Source organism: Pseudophryne corroboree, chromosome 3, assembly GCF_028390025.1.
Source record: "Pseudophryne corroboree isolate aPseCor3 chromosome 3, aPseCor3.hap2, whole genome shotgun sequence".
In the NCBI taxonomy this organism is placed as follows: domain Eukaryota; kingdom Metazoa; phylum Chordata; class Amphibia; order Anura; family Myobatrachidae; genus Pseudophryne; species Pseudophryne corroboree.
The window spans coordinates 738,051,594-738,072,993 of record NC_086446.1 but is presented as its reverse complement, the minus strand read 5'-3'; the positions used below and the strand labels follow the sequence as shown (position 1 = coordinate 738,072,993).

At 46.2% G+C, this 21,400-nt stretch overlaps 1 protein-coding gene across 1 annotated transcript in view; it reads left to right on the top strand.

Moving 5' to 3' along the window:
* Positions 1–17,845, top strand: part of EDRF1 (erythroid differentiation regulatory factor 1) — a 266,931-nt gene extending 249,086 nt beyond the window's left edge. The window contains exon 24 of the mRNA XM_063962243.1: positions 10,285–17,845. Within this exon, the coding sequence (XP_063818313.1) occupies positions 10,285–10,456 (172 nt within the window). The 3' untranslated portion in view covers positions 10,457–17,845. The remainder of the gene's footprint in view (positions 1–10,284) is intronic.
* Positions 17,846–21,400: the final 3,555 nt, after the last annotated feature.

The following is a 21,400-nucleotide window of genomic DNA, read 5'->3' as shown; positions in this document are numbered from 1 at the left end:
CCGAAGCCGGACGGTTCGGTAAGACCTATTCTAAACCTGAAATCCTTGAACCTGTACATACAGAAATTCAAGTTCAAGATGGAGTCACTCAGAGCAGTGATAGCGAATCTGGAAGAAGGGGACTTCATGGTGTCCCTGGACATAAAAGATGCTTATCTGCATGTCCCAATTTACCCCTCACACCAAGGGTATCTCAGGTTCGTGATACAAGACTGTCATTATCAGTTTCAAACGCTGCCGTTTGGTTTGTCCACGGCCCCTCGGGTCTTTACCAAGGTAATGACCGAAATGATGGTTCTTCTACGAAGAAAAGGCGTATTAATTATCCCTTACTTGGACGATCTCCTGATAAGGGCAAAGTCCAGAGAACAGCTGGAAGTCGGTGTAGCACTAACCCAGGTAGTGCTTCAGCAACACGGGTGGATTCTGAATCTTCCAAAATCTCAATTGACTTCGACAACTCGTCTGCTGTTCCTGGGAATGATTCTGGACACGGTTCAGAAAAAGGTGTTTCTCCCGGAGGAGAAAGCAAGGGAGTTATCCGAACTTGTCAGGAACCTCCTAAAACCAGGAACTGTGTCAGTACATCAATGCACAAGAGTCCTGGGAAAGATGGTGGCTTCTTACGAAGCGATTCCATTCGGCAGATTCCATGCACGGACATTTCAGTGGGATCTGCTGGACAAATGGTCCGGATCGCATCTGCACATGCATCAGCGGATAACACTGTCACCAAGAACAAGGTTGTCTCTCCTGTGGTGGTTGCAGAGTGCCCATCTGTTAGAGGGCCGCAGATTCGGCATACAGGACTGGGTCCTGGTGACTACGGATGCCAGCCTACGAGGCTGGGGAGCAGTCACACAGGGAAGAAACTTCCAGGGCGTGTGGTCAAACCTGGAGACGTCCCTTCACATAAATATACTGGAGCTAAGAGCGATCTACAATGCTCTAAGCCTGGCAAAATCGCTGCTTCAGGGTCAGCCGGTGTTGATCCAGTCGGACAACATCACGGCAGTCGCCCACGTAAACCGACAAGGCGGCACGAGAAGCAGAAGAGCAATGACAGAAGCTGCAAGGATTCTGCGCTGGGCGGAGAATCATGTCATAGCACTGTCAGCAGTGTTCATCCCGGGAGTGGACAACTGGGAAGCAGACTTCCTCAGCAGACACGACCTTCACCCGGGAGAGTGGGGACTTCATCCAGAAGTCTTCCACATGATTGTGAACCGTTGGGAAAGACCAAAGGTGGACATGATGGCGTCTCGCCTCAACAAAAAATTGGACAGATATTGCGCCAGGTCAAGAGACCCTCAGGCAATAGCTGTGGACGCTCTGGTAACACCGTGGGTGTACCAGTCAGTGTATGTGTTCCCTCCTCTGCCTCTCATACCAAAGGTACTGAGAATTATACGGAAAAGAGGAGTAAGAACAATACTGGTGGCTCCGGACTGGCCAAGAAGAACTTGGTATCCGGAACTTCAAGAGATGCTCACGGAGGATCCATGGCCTCTACCTCTAAGAAGGGATCTGCTTCAGCAGGGACCTTGTATGTTCCAAGACTTACCGCGTCTGCGTTTGACGGCATGGCGGTTGAACGCCGGATTCTAAAAGAAAAGGGCATTCCAGAGGAAGTTATTCCTACCTTGATTAAGGCTAGAAAGGAAGTGACTGTACAACATTATCACCGCATTTGGCGAAAATATGTTGCGTGGTGTGAGGCCAAGAAGGCTCCAACGGAAGAATTTCAATTGGGTCGATTCTTACATTTCCTGCAAGCAGGATTGTCTATGGGCCTAAAATTGGGGTCCATTAAAGTTCAAATTTCGGCCTTATCAATCTTCTTCCAGAAGGAATTGGCATCAGTGCCTGAAGTACAAACTTTTGTCAAAGGTGTACTACATATACAACCCCCAATAGTGCCTCCAGTGGCACCGTGGGATTTGAACGTAGTTTTGAATTTTCTCAAATCTCATTGGTTTGAGCCTCTAAAATCGGTAGATTTAAAATACCTTACATGGAAGGTAACCATGCTATTGGCCCTGGCTTCAGCCAGGAGAGTTTCAGAGTTGGCGGCTTTATCATACAAAAGCCCATATCTGATTTTCCATTCGGACAGGGCAGAACTGCGGACACGTCCTCATTTTCTCCCTAAGGTGGTTTCGGCTTTTCACTTGAACCAGCCTATTGTGGTGCCTGCGGCTACTAGCGACTTGGAGGACTCCAAGTTACTGGACGTTGTCAGAGCATTAAAAATATATATTTCAAGGACAGCTGGAGTCAGAAAATCTGACTCGTTGTTTATATTGTATGCACCCAACAAGATGGGTGCTCCTGCGTCTAAACAGACGATTGCACGTTGGATCTGTAGCACAATCCAACTTGCACATTCTGTGGCAGGCCTGCCACAGCCTAAATCTGTAAAGGCCCACTCCACAAGGAAAGTGGGCTCATCTTGGGCGGCTGCCCGAGGGGTCTCGGCATTACAACTTTGCCGAGCAGCTACGTGGTCAGGGGAGAACACGTTTGTAAAATTTTACAAATTTGATACTCTGGCTAAGGAGGACCTGGAGTTCTCTCATTCGGTGCTGCAGAGTCATCCGCACTCTCCCGCCCGTTTGGGAGCTTTGGTATAATCCCCATGGTCCTGACGGAGTCCCAGCATCCACTAGGACGTTAGAGAAAATAAGAATTTACTTACCGATAATTCTATTTCTCATAGTCCGTAGTGGATGCTGGGCGCCCATCCCAAGTGCGGATTGTCTGCAATACTTGTACATAGTTATTGTTACAAAGATCGGGTTATTACTATTGTTGTGAGCCATCTTTTCAGAGGCTACTTCGTTTTTTGTTATCATACTGTTAACTGGGTTCAGATCACAGGTTGTACGGTGTGATTGGTGTGGCTGGTATGAGTCTTACCCGGGATTCAAGATCCTTCCTTATTGTGTACGCTCGTCCGGGCACAGTACCTAACTGAGGCTTGGAGGAGGGTCATAGGGGGAGGAGCCAGTACGCACCATGTGATCCTAAAAGCTTTATTTAGATGTGCCCGGTCTCCTGCGGAGCCCGCTATTCCCCATGGTCCTGACGGAGTCCCAGCATCCACTACGGACTATGAGAAATAGAATTATCGGTAAGTAAATTCTTATTTTCAGATGTTGCCGTTTGGGCTTTCCACGGCCCCGAGGATTTTCACCAAGGTAATGGCGGAGATGATGGTACTCCTGCGAAAGCAGGGGGTCACAATTATCCCGTACTTGGACGATCTCCTCATAAAAGCGAGATCGAGGGAGCAGTTGCTGAACAGCGTGTCACTCTCACTAAAGGTGTTACGGCAACACGGCTGGATTCTCAATATTCCAAAGTCACAGTTGACTCCTACGACTCGTCTGCCCTTCTTGGGCATGATTCTGGATACAGACCAGAAAAGGGTTTTTCTTCCAATAGAAAAAGCTCAGGAACTCATGACTCTCGTCAAGAACCTATTAAAGCCAAAACAAGTATCAGTGCATCACTGCACTCGAGTCCTGGGAAAGATGGTGGCATCATACGAAGCCATTCCCTTCGGCAGGTTCCATGTGAGAATTTTCCAATGGGACCTACTAGACAAGTGGTCCGGGTCACATCTACAAATCTATCAGTTAATCACCCTGTCTCCCAGAGCCCGGGTGTCGCTCCTATGGTGGCTACAGAGTGCTCACCTTCTAGAGGGTCGCAGGTTCGGCATTCAGGACTGGATCCTGGTGACCACGGACGCGAGCCTCCGAGGTTGGGGAGCGATCACGCAGAGAAGAGATTTTCAATGTCTGTGATCAGTCAGGAAACTTGTCTTCACATCAACATCCTGGAACTAAGGGCCATATACAACGCCCTACGTCAAGCGGAGACCTTACTGCACAACCAACCACTGCTGATCCAGTCAGACAACATCACCGTAGTGGCTCATATAAACTGCCAAGGCGGCACAAGGAGCAGAGGGGCGATGGCGGAAGCCACCAGGATTCTTCGCTGGGCAGAAAATCATGTAAGCGCACTGTCAGCGGTGTTCATTCCGGGAGTAGACAACTGGGAAGCAGACTTCCTCAGCAGACACGACCTACATCTGGGAGAGTGGGGACTTCATCAGGTAGTCTTCGCACAAATTGCAACTCGGTGGGGACTGCCCCATATAGACATGATGGCGTCCCGCCTCAACAAAAAGCTACAAAGGTATTGCGCCAAGTCAAAAGACCCTCAGGCGGTGGCTGTAGATGCCCTAATAACTCCGTGGGTGTTCCAGTCGGTCTATGTGTTTTCTCCTCTTCCTCTCATACCCAAGGTGTTGAGAATAATAAGAAAAAGAGGAGTGAGAACAATTCTCATTGCTCCGGATTGGCCACAAAGGACCTGGTATCCGGATCTACTGGAATTGCTCACGGAAGATCCGTGGCCTCTTTCTCTCAGGGAGGACCTGTTGCTACAGGGGCCCTGTCTGTTCCAAGACTTACCGCGTCTGCGTTTGACGGCATGGTGGTTGAACGCACTATCCTAGCGGAAAAGGGCATTCCAGAAGAGGTCATTCCTACGCTGATAAAGGCCAGGAAGGACGTGACAGCTAAACATTATCACCGGATATGGCGAAAATATGTTTCTTGGTGTGAGGCCAGGAATGCTCCTACGGAGGAATTCCATCTGGGCCGTCTCCTTCACTTCCTACAGACTGGGGTGAATTTGGGCCTAAAATTAGGCTCCATTAAGGTTCAGATTTCGGCCTTATCTATTTTCTTCCAAAAAGAACTGGCTTCTCTTCCAGAAGTGCAGACGTTTGTGAAGGGAGTCCTACATATTAAGCCTCCCTTTATATCTCCGGTGGCGCCTTGGGACCTTAACGGTGGAATTAAAATATCTCACTTGGAAAGTGGTCATGTTATTGGCCTTGGCTTCGGCTAGGTGAGTGTCGGAATTAGTGGCTTTGTCTCATAAAAGCCCCTATCTGGTGTTCCATATGGATAGAGCAGAATTGCGGACCCGTTCGCAGTTCTTGCCTAAGGTGGTGTCATCTTTTCATATGAACCAACCCATTGTGGTACCTGTGGCTACACGAGACTTGGAGGATTCCGAGTCACTGGATGTAGTCAGGGCTTTGAAGAATTACGTGGCCAGAACGCCTCGAGTTAGGAAAACAGAGGCTCTGTTTATCCTTTATGCTGCCAACAAGCTTGGTGCTCCTGCGTCTAAGCAGACTATTGCTCGCTGGATCTGTAACACGATTCAGCAGGCTCATTCTGCGGCTGGATTGCTGTTACCTAAATCGGTTAGGGCCCATTCCACCAGGAAGGTGGGCTCATCTTGGGCGGCTGCCCGAGGGGTCTCGGCACTACAACTATGCCGAGCTGCTACTTGGTCGTGTTCAAACACCTTTGCAAAGTTCTATAAGTTTGATACCCTGGCTGAGGAGGACCTGATGTTTGCTCATTCGGTGCTGCAGAGTCATCCGCACTCTCCCGCCCGTTTGGGAGCTTTGGTATAATCCCCATGGTCCTTACGGAGTCCCCAGCATCCTCTAGGACGTTAGAGAAAATAAGATTTTAAACCTACCTGTAAATCTTTTTCTCTTAGTCCGTAGAGGATGCTGGACGCCCGTCCCAAGTGCGGACAACATTCTGCAAGACTTGTATATAGTTTTGTTTTCATAAGGGTTATGTTAGAGTTTCATCAGTTTTGGACTGATGCTTCGTTGTTTTTTCATACTGTTAACGGTTTATTAGATAAGCAAGTTATATGGTGTGATTGGTGTGGCTGGTATGAATCTTGCCCTTGGATTAACAAAAATCCTTTCCTCGTACTGTCCATCTCCTCTGGGCACAGTTTCTCTAACTGAGGTCTGGAGGAGGGGCATAGAGGGAGGAGCCAGTGCACACCCAGTTCTAAAGACTTTCTTAAAGTGCCCATGTCTCCTGCGGAGCCCGTCTATCCCCATGGTCCTTACGGAGTCCCCAGCATCCTCTACGGAATACGAGAAAAAGATTTACTGGTAGGTTTGAAATCTTATTAGTGGACCTGATTGGCCAGTGCGTTTATCACCTTGCACTTATCACTGGTTTATCACTTCCTTATGCCTTCTCCAGGTTAATACATCTGCCCCATTTGGCTGTGTGACTAGAGTTACTTTCTGGTGATATCTGATGCACACACATTTGATATATGATCTACTTGTCAATATGGATCCGTGATTGCCTGCTCAGCCTCCCCCCATCCAAGATCCTTTCATCACTGCTTTGTGTTCTGCTTCATATGACTGTTACCGTTTTAGAAGCTTGGATTGCTGATACATGTGCATTTAAATGCATATTTTAGACAGGGCCACAGCAGCCAACACACCCTAGCTATCCTTGTCTCTTGCACTGAACAGGTCAAAAGTTATTTTCTGATTGTTTGATGTGGTCCAAGCGCCCTGTTTTATGGTACTGATGATCTACAAAATCTCTATCTATGTTTTCTCGAAAACATCTTGTCCACTGCTCTCCCTACATATTAGACCTATTGCATTAAGTGCTTTGTCCATAGTCCTAAGCACATTCAGAGTTTTTCATATCCTATCACATCTATAGTATTTGCCATCTTTGCATTATATCCCTTCCTGTGGGTGGAATGTTATACACATTTATATATTTGTTTTTCTTTTGAGGCTGGTACTGTAGTCCATTTTTCACCAAGGGTCCAGCTGCCTCTGATACATCGGTTCTGCCGTATGCGCTAGTTTTGCTGTAGTTTTTGACCGTTTTCCTGACATTGGTTACGTAGCTGGGCATTACGGTTTCTTTGCCATGGAAACCACCCCTCCGAATTTATCCGGGCTTGGGACCGGCTATGAGATTTACATAGGCTGGATTTTGGTCTCTTCCCTCCACCCTCACACGAGCCATTCCCCCGGTCTGGTGGTCTAACTGATGGTCTCCTTCCTCCTGGCTACAATGGCTTCATAACCTAATATTATTATCTACATTAAGACCAGCAGGGACACCTGTAGCTAATGTCACACTATGGCCCAGATTTATCAAGCCTTGGACAGTGATAAATAGTATGGTGATAAAGTACCAACCAATCAGCTTCTAACTATCATGTCACACGCTGTGTTTGAAAAATAACAGTTAGGAGCTGATTGGTTGGTACTTTATCACCATGCTATTTAGCCAATTTGCCGCGGCACTCCGGTCTGTTGAACTACTGGCTGCGGTGCCCTCCTGTGGGGGGCAGCCCCCAAATACACATAGATCCATATGCTGGGCGGCACTTAGAAACTTGTAAACATCAGTTACAATGCAAATAGACCCCACAGGGTGTGCTTTATTAAGGTGATGTTTCAGGGACTTCTCCCCTTCTCAGACAAGGCATGGTGACAAAAGTGACATTAAATAGTGTTTAATGTCACTTTTCTGACATTTTGTGTGTATCACCTAAACTTGGCACGCACCGTGTTATAATAATGCAGGTCCACAGGGCATCATTCCAGACATTACTTATAATGAGGGAATGTGGGCTATATTTATCAATGTTTTGAGAGGGTGAGGGGTGGGGTTCCCGGCCAGTCAGCTGCTGGCTACCATATTAGACATAGGGGGAGATGTACTAAGCAGTGAAAAGAGCGGAGAAGTGACCCAGTGAAGAAGTTGCCCATGGTAACCAATCAGCATTGAAGTAATATTTATAATTTGCATACTATAAAATTATACAGAGCAACTGATTGGTTGCCATGGGCAACTTCTCCACTGTCTCCCTTCTCCACACTTTTCACTACTTAGTACATCTCCCCCTGGGTTTGAGATGTGACAGTTGGGATATGGTTGGTTGGTGCTTTGTTTCCCTCCACATTTTGATACATCTCCCCTTATGTTTGCTAAGGGAAACATCACTCGTATTAACACAGGGCTATATAAATACCAACCCTAATACCCTATCCTCATTCCCCTAAACTAACCCTCATCCAAACCCCTAAACTATAACCCTAATACTCTAACCCCTGACGTTAAAGGGTAGACATGATTAGCCATATGATTCTTACCTGCTGTTAAATTCTATAGAGAGATAGATATATAATACACACACACACACAGAGAACAGTGAAGATATTTACTTTAAAACCAAAGTCTATACATTTTCCTTCAGTTATTTGTCTGAATGTTCTCTAGAGAATACATTTACAGATGAATATGGGAAGAAATGTGACCGCAACATAATACTTCCAGCATATAATGTGTGCACACGCAGAGAGCAAGATATAAAACCTTGTAAGCACACAGTAAGCAGTGCCTATGAAACACCAGGCAGGGTGCTTGACATGTACGCACCACAAGATGGCAGTAGAAACATGTCATACCCAAACACTACATTCTAAATAGATGGTTGTTTAGTGTAATTGTCCAAAACTGGTAATTGTTTTTGCTCTCCAGTGTCTTGATATTTCATCAGCTTAAAGGTTTATCCTGTGTAATATAAAGAAACCTGCACATCTTTATCTCTTTTATATACACTGTATTTGCTGCCAAGATCACTAATCTGCAGAGATAAATTAGTTTTTATGTTCAGGACTCCATCATAAATTGCAAGTAGCTGGTAGTTTGTTATGGAGGAATACACCAGGAGATCAGCTGGGGAATTGCTGCCAGTCCTGTAACATAACAGCCCATGTGTTACTGATAATCTCCCTGGGGATCTCTCCCAGCTAGTGACACGGGAGCTGACATCAGACCATGGGTAGGGCGCAGTCAGTGATTTGTGGTTATTGCACCATTTCTTACCCTTTAGGAAATTCAGGGGGTAATTCAGAGTTGATCGCAGCAGCAAATTTGTTAGCACTTGGGCAAAACCATGTGCACTGCAGGTGTGGGCAGATATAACATGTACAGAGAGAGTTAGGTTTGGGTGGGTTATATTGTTTCTGTGCAGGGTAAATACTGGCTGCTTTATTTTTACACCACAATTTAGATTTCAGTTTTAACACACCCCACCCAAATCTAACTCTCTCTGCACATGTTATATCTGCCCCCCCTGCAGTTCACAAGGTTAGGACCTGTGATTCTGAGAAGCCCTGAAAAGGTTCCATATTTTATACTTTCAAGCAATTTATTCCTGGTAAAAACGGGAAAAAGTTACTATTACAGAGAAATTCTAATTGTGTTTCTGATTAATCAGGTTTTCTGTTGGGTTTTACTTTTTTAACTTCTGCTCATTAAAGGCTTAATCCAACCAAACAGAGAACCCTATTTTGTGTACAATTCCTAAGACTTAAACATAAAATAAAAATATTCCCTTTCCTGTGATCCTTCAGTCCCCCCCGTCCCCCCCCCACACACACACAGACACACACTTACCTGTGTTGCAGGACCCTTTATACCTACTGTGGCTAGGAGCGGGGTCTGTATTACTGTATAACTGACTACAGATGTGTCCTCATACATATTCCTGCAGTCACAGCGAGCAGCCTCTCTGCTTACCGGATCCTATGAGACTCTGCTAGCATCGTGCATCTTTTTTGCTGACAATGCATCTTAGTCGCAGCGTGGGGTGAATAGTACGCGCCAGGAGACTGTGTGTATTAATGTAATATGTGACACTTGTATATCTGTTTGCAACGGAGCCTCTGAATCTGTATACAAAGTTCTGTTGTGCATCAGAGGCTTGTGTGCTGTTTTCTATCACTCCAGCGTACGCCACTGTATAACTTCATAATATATACTAAACAAGAGGACTCGATTTTAGAACAGAATCTTGTGCTGTAACTGATCTTGTTTTACTGCATTTCAAGTGTCTGGAGTTATAAGCCCCTTGCACCAATAGATTGTCTGCAGTGGCTTTAGAAACGACGTACACACTGTAATGTGCGCACCAGGTTGGTGCTTTAGGTCAGTGACCTTGCAGCTTGGGTTTGCTCTGACCTCCCCCTTAATAAACTACTGTTTGCTTTACCTTCCTTTACTGTGTATCTTGAATTGATGTTAGGTGTACAGTATTTTGTCTTTATTACATTAAAGAAAATGTGTTTTAATCTTTTAATTGTTGTGCGTAGAAATTAGTGTTGCAGTCACAGTGCAACTAGAAAGTGCAGAACATTACAGAGATTAGGGTTTTTCGGTCATCTCGGAGCTTCTCCGCTCGTTTCAAAGAAAAAAAATAAGATTCCGCCGGTGTAAGGATACACAGCTGTATTTTACACTTGTTACGCTGTAGATGATGTGTGTATTATGCATAAGACGACTGTGATCATGCTGTAGTTACTGTCCAATCAGCTGTGCTTTGTGTCCCCAGTAATTCCCCAGAGGAGGAGACCATTCTGAAAACCTACAAGCAAGTTTATTCCAATCTCTTACGGGCTTCCACCAACAGTTTCGCCACACTGTCCGAGAGACTGAACCTGCTGATAAATATACTGGATCAGCTCCCTCCTCGGAGTAAAGCACATGAGACTGGCATTCAGTGACACATGATTGTGTTGGGGATACTAAGCAAATGCTGTGCCTTGTTAGACCTGGGATTGCTGGTTCGTTCCACGAGCTGCGATGTTCCGTCATCATAACACGCGTTATTCCAATCTGCAGACCCGGGTTTCCATGGAAATTGTTTCTGTATGAAGGTGTAAGACCATCTGCACATACACTGTTTTGCTGCCAATGTTTTGGCCACTGCTGGCACCTGTAGGTTTTATTTATTATTGTCTTGTAATGGCATTGTGCACCTTCCCCTGTTCTTACCCCATCACTCCCAGAGTATTCTGCAGGGATCTATGGGCTAAGGATACACCTGTGCGCTACTTTTTCTGCCATTTTACTTCAGTTATTTTTGATATAAAGTCGTCCTTACTCTATTTTCTTTCCCATCATTTCACATATTTATGCGGTTAATTGCATAGAAGAGTTGCACTATTTTTGCTACACTATTTTTGCTTCTGCAATAGTGTTACTGTAAGCATGCTCAGAACCATTGTTTTTTTTTTCCCTCCATATTCCGTTTATTCTTATTAAAAGAAGCCATACCACTTTTTTTTCCCCTTTAACTAGCAATTTTTAAACGTGATTTTAGTGTTCCTTATTTGCTCCTTTTCAAAGTCTCTCTGGAGGTTGCAAAAAAAAAAAACCTGAGTTAAGTTTAGAGAATTATTTTTTATTTCTTTTCATAAGATCCCTGCTTCTTATGTTTGATGTGTGTAAGTTCTGGAAGAGGGCTGTGGCCTAGTTAGAGTTCAGAAAGTAGGGCATAGAAAAATCAAAGGGGAGATCGTTGTAATCCTCTAAATTGCTGATAGCATTTGCCTAGGAATCACATAAAACTACAGTTTTTGCATACTATATTAGAGTATTTTAGGGTCCGTGCCTTTAAAATCAAGGAATGTTTTGTATTTTATTTTTCCTGAATGGCGAAATACTCACAGAAGACAAATACATTTCTCTTATGTCCCAGAGGATGCTGGGGTCCACATTAGTACCATGGGGTATAGACGGGTCCACCAGGAGCCATTGGCACTTTAAGAGTTTGAGAGTGTGGGCTGGCTCCTCCCTCTATGCCCCTCCTACCAGATTCAGTTTAGAAAATGTGCCTGGAGGAGCCGGTCACAGCTAGGGGAGCTCTCCTGAGCTTTCCTGGAAAAGTTTTAATTTAGAGTTTATTTTTTTACAGAAGGCTGTTGGCAACAGCCTGCCTGCAGCGAGGGACTAATGAGGGAGCAGTGTCCGCCCTGCGGGGTCTGAGCCACTGACTCCGCTGACTGGACACTGAGCTCCAGAGGGGTCTGATCGGTCTCCGCCACAGGGGAACCGCTCGTCCCAGCAGCATGCTGCCGACCCCTTACAGAGCTGAAGTGAGTGGTGGGTTAGTCACCGACCCCCCTAGCAAGCGGGGGGGCGGTGTGAAGATGGCGGCAATGGGGAAATAACCGCACTCCTGGATGGTACCAGAGGCACATAGTGCGGCGCTGTGAGGGGCGCCATGGGCCAGCGCTTACCCCCCACACTGGTCAGCAAGCCTGTCGGGGTCCAGGGATCTCAGCCAGCAAAACTCCTCAGGCCAGTGTAAACTTCTGAAGAGCGGGAAGACAGCTCCATTAAGGGGGCGGAGCTTCTCAGAGCGGACCCTGCAGCGTTCCAGCGCCATTTTCCTGCATGCAAAGCTGAAAGGAAGATACTGGTCCCTCCACAGCAACTCCAGCTTACTGTATACGGTACCAAGGGGTTGTAGAAGGGAGGGGAGGCTGTTATTTGACTGTGTGTCCTATTAAGGAGCACAAGTCAGCGCTGATAAGGGGTTTTCTCCTTGCTAAAAAGCGCTGGTGTGGGTTGGCTCCAATCTCTGTCTCTCTCTCTTGCCATTCTTGGGGGGAAACTCTGTCTGCCCCCACCTCTGTGTGGGTGTGTGTGGAGTGTTTGGTGGTCACCTGTAGCAATGTCCAGGGACACAGTGTCATATGCTGCAGAGGATTTATCCTCCCAGGATGATCCCATTCCATGTAATCAGGATAGCACTGGTTTAGCACAGATTCCAACAAGGGAACAAGAGTGATTTTGCTCTATCAAGTCTTGGATTTCTCAGATTTCTGACAGGGTTGCTAGTAACTAATCTGCAACCCAGGTTTTGCAGACCTCTATGGCTGTATGGCCCTTGTCTGGTACCTCGGGACACCCCCGCTATATACCCCCACAAATGTGCGCTTGTGCAGGTAACACAAGTCGACACTGATACCGATACTGACACTACAAGACGACACGGTTCCTGATACTGACACTACAGATGGTGATGGGGATGTGTTAAGGGGGTCTGCATCTCTTGCAAGGGGGTGCAATTGTTGATAGAGGCTATCAGGGATGTGTTAAATGTTACTGATACCACACCTGAACAGGTTGATGAGGCTTTTTTCACAGAAAATAAAAAGCCTCGCCAACCTTCCCTGCGTCACGGGAGTTGAACACTAATTTTGAAAAAGCCTGGGTAAACCCTGAAAAGAAATTTCTGATCCCAAAAAGGATTCTGGTAGCTTTTCCTTTCCCTGAAGAGGACAGGAAAAAATGGGAAAACCCTCCGATTGTTGACGCATCTGTGTCCAGACTCTCAAAAAAGGTGGTTTTGCCTGTTCTGGGATCTACCGCCTTAAAGGAGCCAGCAGATAGAAAGATTGATAACACGCTTAAATCAATGTATACTGCTTCTGGGGCCATATTACGTCCCACTATTGCTAGTGCATGGATTGCAAACGCAATCGTGAAGTGGTCGGCTACCTTGCTTGAGGATTTGGATACGATGGATAGGGATGACGTTGCATTATATTTACGCAACATACATGATTCTGCGGGTTTCATGGTAAAATCTGGGTTCCATGGCTGCAGGAATTTCTTCCATGTCTGTTTCAGCTCGTCGGGGACTTTGGCTGCGCCAGTGGTCGGCCAACGCGGAATCCAGAAGAAGTGTGGAGTCGCTACCCTATACAGGTCAGGCTCTCTTTGGGGAAGCTCTAGATGCGTGGATCTCCACCGCTACGGCGGGTAAATCTCCGTTTCTTCCCTCTGCAGCTCCTGCTCCAAAGAAATCATTCTCCTCAGCTGCACTGCAGTCCTTTCGGCCTAACAAGCCTAGAAAGGCCAGGACTTCCAATACCTTCTTTAGGGGAGGTCAGGTTAAGTCCAAGAAACCTGCCGCTGCAGGTTCCCAGGAACAAAAGCCGGCGTCAGGTACCCCACAGTCCTCCGCATGATGGTGGACTGCACGGCCCGGTGGTGGGGCTAGTGGGAGCGAGACTCAGACATCTCAGTCAGGTCTGGGTATCATCCGGCTTGGATTTCAGTCAGGTCTGGGTATCGTCCGGCCTGGATCCCTGGGTAATAGATAGTGTCCCAGGGATACAGGCTGGAATTTCAAAGTCTCCCTCCGCGCCGCTTTTTCAAGTCAGGCTTACCAACTCTGTTGGAGGACAGCACTATTCTTCAAGACGCTGTCCAAAAGCTGGTGGAGGCACAGGTCATTGTGCCAGTGCCACCTCACATGCTGACCAAAGGTTACTATTCAAATCTTTTCGTGGTACCGAAACCGGATGGTTCGGTCAGGCCCATTCTGAACCTAAAATCATTAACACCTTCCTAAAGGAATTCAAGTTCAAGATGGAGTCTCTCAGGGCGGTGATATCAGGTCTGGAAGAGGGGGAATTCCTAGTGTCACTGGACATCAAGGATTCGTACCTTCACATTCCGATCTGGCTGCCGCATAAGGATTATCTCAGTTTCGCTTTGCTGGACTGTCATTATCAGTTCCAGGCCCTGCCATTCGGACTCTCCACAGCACCGAGGGTATTTACCAAGGTGATGGCGGAAATGATGATACTGCTCCGCAAACAGGGTGTGAACATCATTCCATATCTGGATGGTCTCCTGATAAAGGCGTCGTCCAAGGAGACACTACTACAGTCCATTGTTCTCTCAACGCGACTGCTCCAGAGTCACGTTTGGATTCTGAACTTTCCAAAGTCACATTTGGAACCTACCCAGAGATTGTCATTTCTGGGAATGATCCTAGATACGGAAGTGCAGCGGGTGTTTCTTCCACAGGACAAGGCATTGGTGATACAAGCCATGGTCCGGGATGTCCTGAAACCACCCCGGGTGTTGGTTCATCAATGCATCCGCCTATTGGAAAAGATGGTGGCCTCTTACGAGGCTCTCCAGTATGGGAGATTCCATGCTCTGACCTTCCAACTGGATCTCCTGGACAAGTGGTCGGGATCTCACCTCCACATGCACCAGAGAATTCGTCTGTCACCAAAGTGAAGGATTTCTCTCCTCTGGTGGCTTCAACTGCCTCACCTCCTGGAAGGCCGCCGGTTCGGAATTCAGGACTGGGTCCCGCTAACAACGGATGCGAGCCTCAGGGGCTGGGGAGCAGTCACTCGAGGTGTAACCTTCCAGGGAAGGTGGACAAGCCTGGAAGCAGGCCTGCCCATCAACATTCTGGAACTAAGAGCCGTCTTCAACGGTCTTCTTCAGGCGGCCCCTCTTCTAAGGAATCGGGCCATTCAAGTAAAGTCGGACAACGTAACAACAGTGGCTTACATAAACAGACAGGGCAGAAAGAAGAGCAGAGCGGCGATGTTAGAGGTGACAAGAATACTCCTCTGGACAGAACAGCACGCACTGGCGCTGTCAGCCATCTTCATTCCGGGAGTATACAACTGGGAAGCAGACTTCCTCAGAAGACACAATCTACATCCAGGAGAGTGGGGACTCCATCCGGACGTGTTCACGCACATAACGGATCTTTGGGGCTTACCCCAAATAGACATGATGGCCTCTCGTCTCAACAAGAAGCTTCAGTGGTATTGTTCCAGGTTGAGGGACACGCAGGCAGTGGCTGTGGACACCCTGGTGTCTCCGTGGGTGTTCCAGTCAGTGTACGTGTTTCCTCCACTCTCTCTCATTCCAAGAATCCTAAAACTCATAAGGAGAACAAGGGTTCAAACGATCCTCATTGCCCCAGAGTGGCCAAGAAGGGCTTGGTACGCGGACCTTCTGAATCTACTGCAAGAAGATCCGAGGCCTCTTCCTCTTCTGGAGGACCTGCTACAGCAGGGGCCGTTCGCCTATCAAGACTTACCGCGGCTACGTTTGACGGCATGGAAGTTGAGCGCCTGATTCTGGCTCGGAAAGGCATTCCAAAGAAGGTTATTCCTACCCTCATAGAGGCTAGGAAAGGGGTAACGTCTAAACATTACCATCGTATTTGGAATAAATATGTCTCTTGGTTTAAGTCCAAGTAGTTTTCTACGGTGGAGTTTCAACTGGGACGTTTCCTCCTCTTCCTGCAGGCAGGAGTGGATATGGGCCTGTGATTGGGATCTGTGAAGGTCCAGATTTCTGCCCTATCCATTTTCTTTCAGAAACAATTGGCTGCCCTCCCTGAGGTTCAGACCTTTTTGAAGGGTGTTCTGCACATTCAACTTCCCTTTGTACCGCCTACGGTGCCTTGGGACCTTAACATGGTGTTGCAGTTCCTCCAGTCGTATTGGTTTGAGCATCTACAGGAGGTGGAGCTCAAATTTCTTACTTGGAAGGTGGTCACTTTGTTGGCCTTAGCTTCTGCTAGGCAGTAGTCTTAGCTGTGGGCTTTATTCTGTAAAAGCCCTTACTTGATCTTCCACGAAGATAGAGCTGAGCTCTGGACACGCCAGCAGTTTCTTCCGAAGGTTGTGTCGGCATTTCATATCAACCAAACTATTGTGGTGCCAGTGGCTACTGACTCCTCTATTACTTCAAAATCCTTGGATGTCGTAAGGGCTCTGAAGATTTATGTGAAGAGAACTTCTCGTCACAGGAAGTCGGACTCTCTGTTTGTCCTATATGATACCAAGAAAATTGGGTGTCCTGCTTCTAAGCAGACGATATCACGCTGGATCAGGTTTACTATCCAGTATGCTTATTCTACGGCAGGATTGCCGTGTCCAAAATCTGTCAAGGCCCACTCTACTCGTAAGGTGGGGTCTTCCTGGGCGGCTGCTCGGGGTGTCTCGGCATTACAACTTTGCCGAGCTGCAAATTGGTCTGGGTCAAACACGTTTGCTAAGTTCTACAAGTTTGATACTTTGGCCTCTGATGATCTGAAGTTCAGTCAATCAATTCTGCAGGAGCCTCCGTGCTTTGGTACATCCCCATGGTACTAATGTGGACCTCAGCATCCTCTAGGACGTAAGAGAAAATAGGATTTTGGTTACCTACCGGTAAATCCTTTTCTCGTAGTCCGTAGAGGATGCTGGGTGCCCGCCCAGCGCTTTGTTTTCCTGCATATGTTATTTGGTTCAGTACAACTTTGTTTTAGTTGAGTACTGCAGTGTTACTTGGTAAGTAATGTTTCAGCGGTTGCTGGATTAGTTCAAGCTAGTTGTCTTGACGTGCCTTGTATGTGTGAGCTGGTATGTATCTCACCACTATCTGTGTTAAGACCTTCTCTCGAAATATGTCCTCTCCTCGGGCACAGTTTCTAGACTGAGTCTGGTAGGAGAGGCATAGAGGGAGGAGCCAGCCACACTCTCAAACTCTTAAAGTGCCAATGTCTCTTGGTGGACCCGTCTATACCCCATGGTACTAATGTGGACCCCAGCATCCTCTACGAATTATGAGAAAAGGATTTACCGGTAGGTAACCAAAATCCTATTTTTTCTGACATTGTCCCATATTCATGGAAGTCATTGACTGTTACCAATTATATGATTGTACAATGCTGGGTATCCGGTCTTTAGGTCGACACTCATCAAGTTGACCACTATTGGTCGACATGCATTAAGTTGACATGGTCAATATTTTAACATGGTTACTAGGTCGACATGGAAAAGATTCACACTCGAAAAGGTTGACATGAGCTTATCACATTTTTTTTTTTTCTTCATCTTTCGAACTTTCATACTTTACAATGCACGTGGACTACGATTGGGAATAGTAACCTGTGGTAGCGGAGCAAGGCACCTTGCCCGAATTTGCTCACCATGCAAGGGGAAACGGTGCACTAATTGGGGTTCCCGGTCACTTTATGAAGAAAACACCAAAAAAAAATATTAAACTTATGTCGACCTTTTTCCATGTCGACCTAGTCCCTGTTGACCAATAGTGATCGATTTAATTACTGTCGACCCTATGAGCCACATCCCATTGCTGACGCTACATCAGTCACAGAATGGAGTACATTCGTAAAATCTCTCTGCTGCGCTTCCGACAGCCACACCCTGTGACTGTTTTGTTACACTTTTTTAAGCTGGTATTATGCTTTTTCTCTACCTGGAAATGTGAATATCTTGTTAAATAAATAAAAAGTTTACATATTTTATTTATTAAAAACTGCAAAGATCTGTGTGTTGTGTTGTGTTTTGTTTTTTTATCTTCAAATTGATAAGCTGAGAAAAAAAATGACTACTGAGAAAGTTGTTTGTTCACTGAAGTTGATTACAGGTAAGAACATTGGTGCGTTGGGATGCGGTGCAGATCCATAAGACAGTATTGCTCGGAGAAGAAGAAACCATTTCATAAATTAGAAACATAGAATTTGTCGGCAGATAAGAACCACTTGGCCCATCTAGTCTGCCCCTTTTTTTTTTTTTTTATATTATTTTTATCTCTAACCTTATTTGATCCTTATTTCTTTGTAAGGATATCCTTATGTCTATCCCATGCATGTTTAAATTGCTCTACTGTCTTAGCCTCTACCACCTCTGATGGGAGGCTATTCCACTTGTCCACTACCCTTTCTGTGAAATAATTTTTCCGCAAATTTCCCCTGAACCTCCCCCCCTCCAGTCTCAGTGCATGTCCTCGTGTCCTATTGCTTCTCTTCATTTGGAGAATGTTTCCCTCCTGGACTTTGTTAAAACCCTTGATATATTTGAAAGTTTCTATCATGTCCCCCCTTTCCCTTCTCTGCTCCAAACTATACATATTATCATTTCAATCTTCATTTAAAGTCAGAAGTAGGGTTGAGAACAGATTTAAATGTAAGAGGTGTGTAGGCAAAAAGGCCTGATATGAGTGTCCATGTCCTTCCAGTAGGTGTGGTAATATATTTTAGGAATGCACAAGAAGTACAGAACTTTCACCAATGACTTTGCTAATTTAAAGGTATACCTAGGGGTGTATTCAATGCTTGTCGGATCCTTTCTGACGAAAAGGATCCGACAGTGCAGTATTCAATGTCGGATTGACATTGTCGGAAATGGGGCTAAAACCTGTCTGATTTGGCCGCGGAATTCGACAAAACACGTGGATCCACGGCTAATCCGCAGATCCATGTGTTTTTCGGAATTGCCGACTTGAAGGAAAAAGGGCAGGGGGATTGAATAGGTCGGAACAGTTTCCGACCTAAAAAAGTCGGAAACTACCGTCTTTCCAACAAGACGGCAGTTTCCGGCTACAATTGAATACCGCCTAGTATCCACGAGACCATGATTGTCGTGAATACTTGGCTAAGGCTATTTGATCATCAGATGTGAGATGGGGAGGGACACCAGAATCCGCCATCAAATTATGCCATGGTAACTATACATTGCATCAAAAGATTTTGGGGAAAAAAACAAAGGTTACGACGGTTCAAAAAAACTTTTGCAACCTACAACCGTTCCAGCTGTGTTTTAACATGGGACGACTATCTCTTACACAGCATTTATTGCCGGCTGATATCGGAAAGCTGCCATTGAATCTTGAAAACAGTAGCATTTGTGTAATATAAACATTGATGGTGATAAACCGTCAATGTCCATCCCTACTGTGAGACTGTCATGTAAGGCCTGGAGAGTGTTGAAAATGAATAGACATGAGCTTTCTGCATGTGTGAAGTCAATTGGATGAGTAACTGTAAGGGGTTAAAGTGGTGGAGGAGAGACTGCGGGTGATCCAAGGATGGGCTGAGAGAGGTAAGGCATGTATATTACATCAGATGCTGAGCCAATCAGGAGTAACGCAGATCAATGCTATGAGCCCATTGGAAGAGACACAGAGAGCGGATTTATAGAGTAGTAGTTGGGGCGTCTATTACAGTGTCTATTTCCTACAGACAGCGATGTGATGTTCCTCCTCACATGAATAGCAAACAACACAGATGCTTGCTTGAACGACGCAAGCTATGATAGCAGATGAGACTTTGCACCTGGAGACCTTGTGGTTAGATCATCACTCATTCAGCTGCTCTCTAAACTGTTTATATAGGTTCAGTATGATTTACCGATGGTCATAATCCTGACAGACATTGACCGACAGTCAAAATACCGACATGGTCAACATACCGACATTAATTATGCCAACATGTTCAAAATGCTGACAGAATACCGACATGAGTTTTTCTTGGGGGTGTTGTGTGTCAATGTCAACATGGACACCGTCTAAGTGTACTTCGTCCCCTCGCTGCTCTTGCCATGCTTCCAGCACGATGCCTCGCGCACTATTATATTCTCCCTCCAGGTCCACTGTGATGGTAAAGTATGAACAAGTCTGTTTCTCCGGCAGGGTCCACAGGATAACAATGGGATATGATGGAGCGATAGCGGATTGGCACCAAACGATCACAAGCTTTCAGTCCTTCCATGATGCAACGGTCCTGTCCATATATCCCCGCCCACTGACTCAGGCAAATCAGTTTTTTTTTGGTGCGGCAGGAGCTGGACCATGGTCACAGGGCTGCTGTTTTTGGCAGACCTAAGCTTTCTCATTTTATTTTTATAGTCTTGCTATGTTTTCTGAGTGAGCTTTCCTAACAGCATCTTATACGCATATTGGAAAGAGTCGCTCCAACAACTCTCCGCCAGGTCGCAACAACGCTTACCCACAGTACAAGTGCTGTCTCGACGGGCGTCTGTGTCGGATGTAACTAGCAGGTCCAGCAGACGTTACCAGGCTGTGGCCGGAGCACAGGGAGGAGGTAAGGCATCAGTTCCGCTTAGAGGGGGAATACGGACACAGCCGCACTGATTTGGGAGGAGACTACCAAACAGTAGCTGGCGCGCCACGACCACGGGTGCTCCAGTGCTAGGTCTTAGGGATCATAAGGCACCAGGAATAGCATGAGGCTGCGATCCCTAGGGTTGATGTCAGCGGTGGGGAGTCAGATGCTCTCCTGGTCGTCCCTCTCCCCTGTTCATTACCAGTTTCCGTCGGTCTCCCGCCATGAACTGAATGCCTCACTTCCGTCTGTTTTTGGGCAAAAAAATCCTTAAAAATGCATGTTGGCATTTCAAATGTCGGTATTCTGACTGTCGGCATAATGAATGTCGGTATTTTGACTGTCAATTGCTGTTGGGATTATGATCGTCGGTATTGTGTCCGTCGGTAAATCACCTGCTACCCGTTTGAATTTGGTTTAGCTGGGAGGTAGGGAAAGTTTGGCATACACTCTTCCCAGTAATTACATTCTAGTGAGTACTACCATATAATTTGATATTGTGAAATGCTCTATATGATCTATCTGGATGCGTTTGTCTTAGGGGTTTGTTGGGAAATGGCATTGCTGTGATTTATCTGCACACATTCTAAAGCTATCATGACTGGTTAGGTCTGTGTTGATTTGTTAAAATGGTAAAATACACCTAAAGTTTTGAAAAATGAATATATAGCTGGGTACACACCTTCACCTGTGCAGTCGTGCCGACCGATCTGCTGCTACAGGTAAGTGTACACACTTACTGATCGGTCGCTCGATGTATTTGTCACAACGGGATCCAGATTGAAAGTCGACAATGTCTAGGTCGACCACTATTGGTCGACAGTAACTAGGTCGACAGGGTCTTTAGGTCGACATGTTCTAGGTCAAAAGGTCGACATGAGTTTTTCACAATTTTCTTTTTTTGAACCTTTTCATACTTAACGATCCACGTGGACTACGATTGGAACGGTAATCTGTGCCGAGCGAAGCGGTAGTGGAG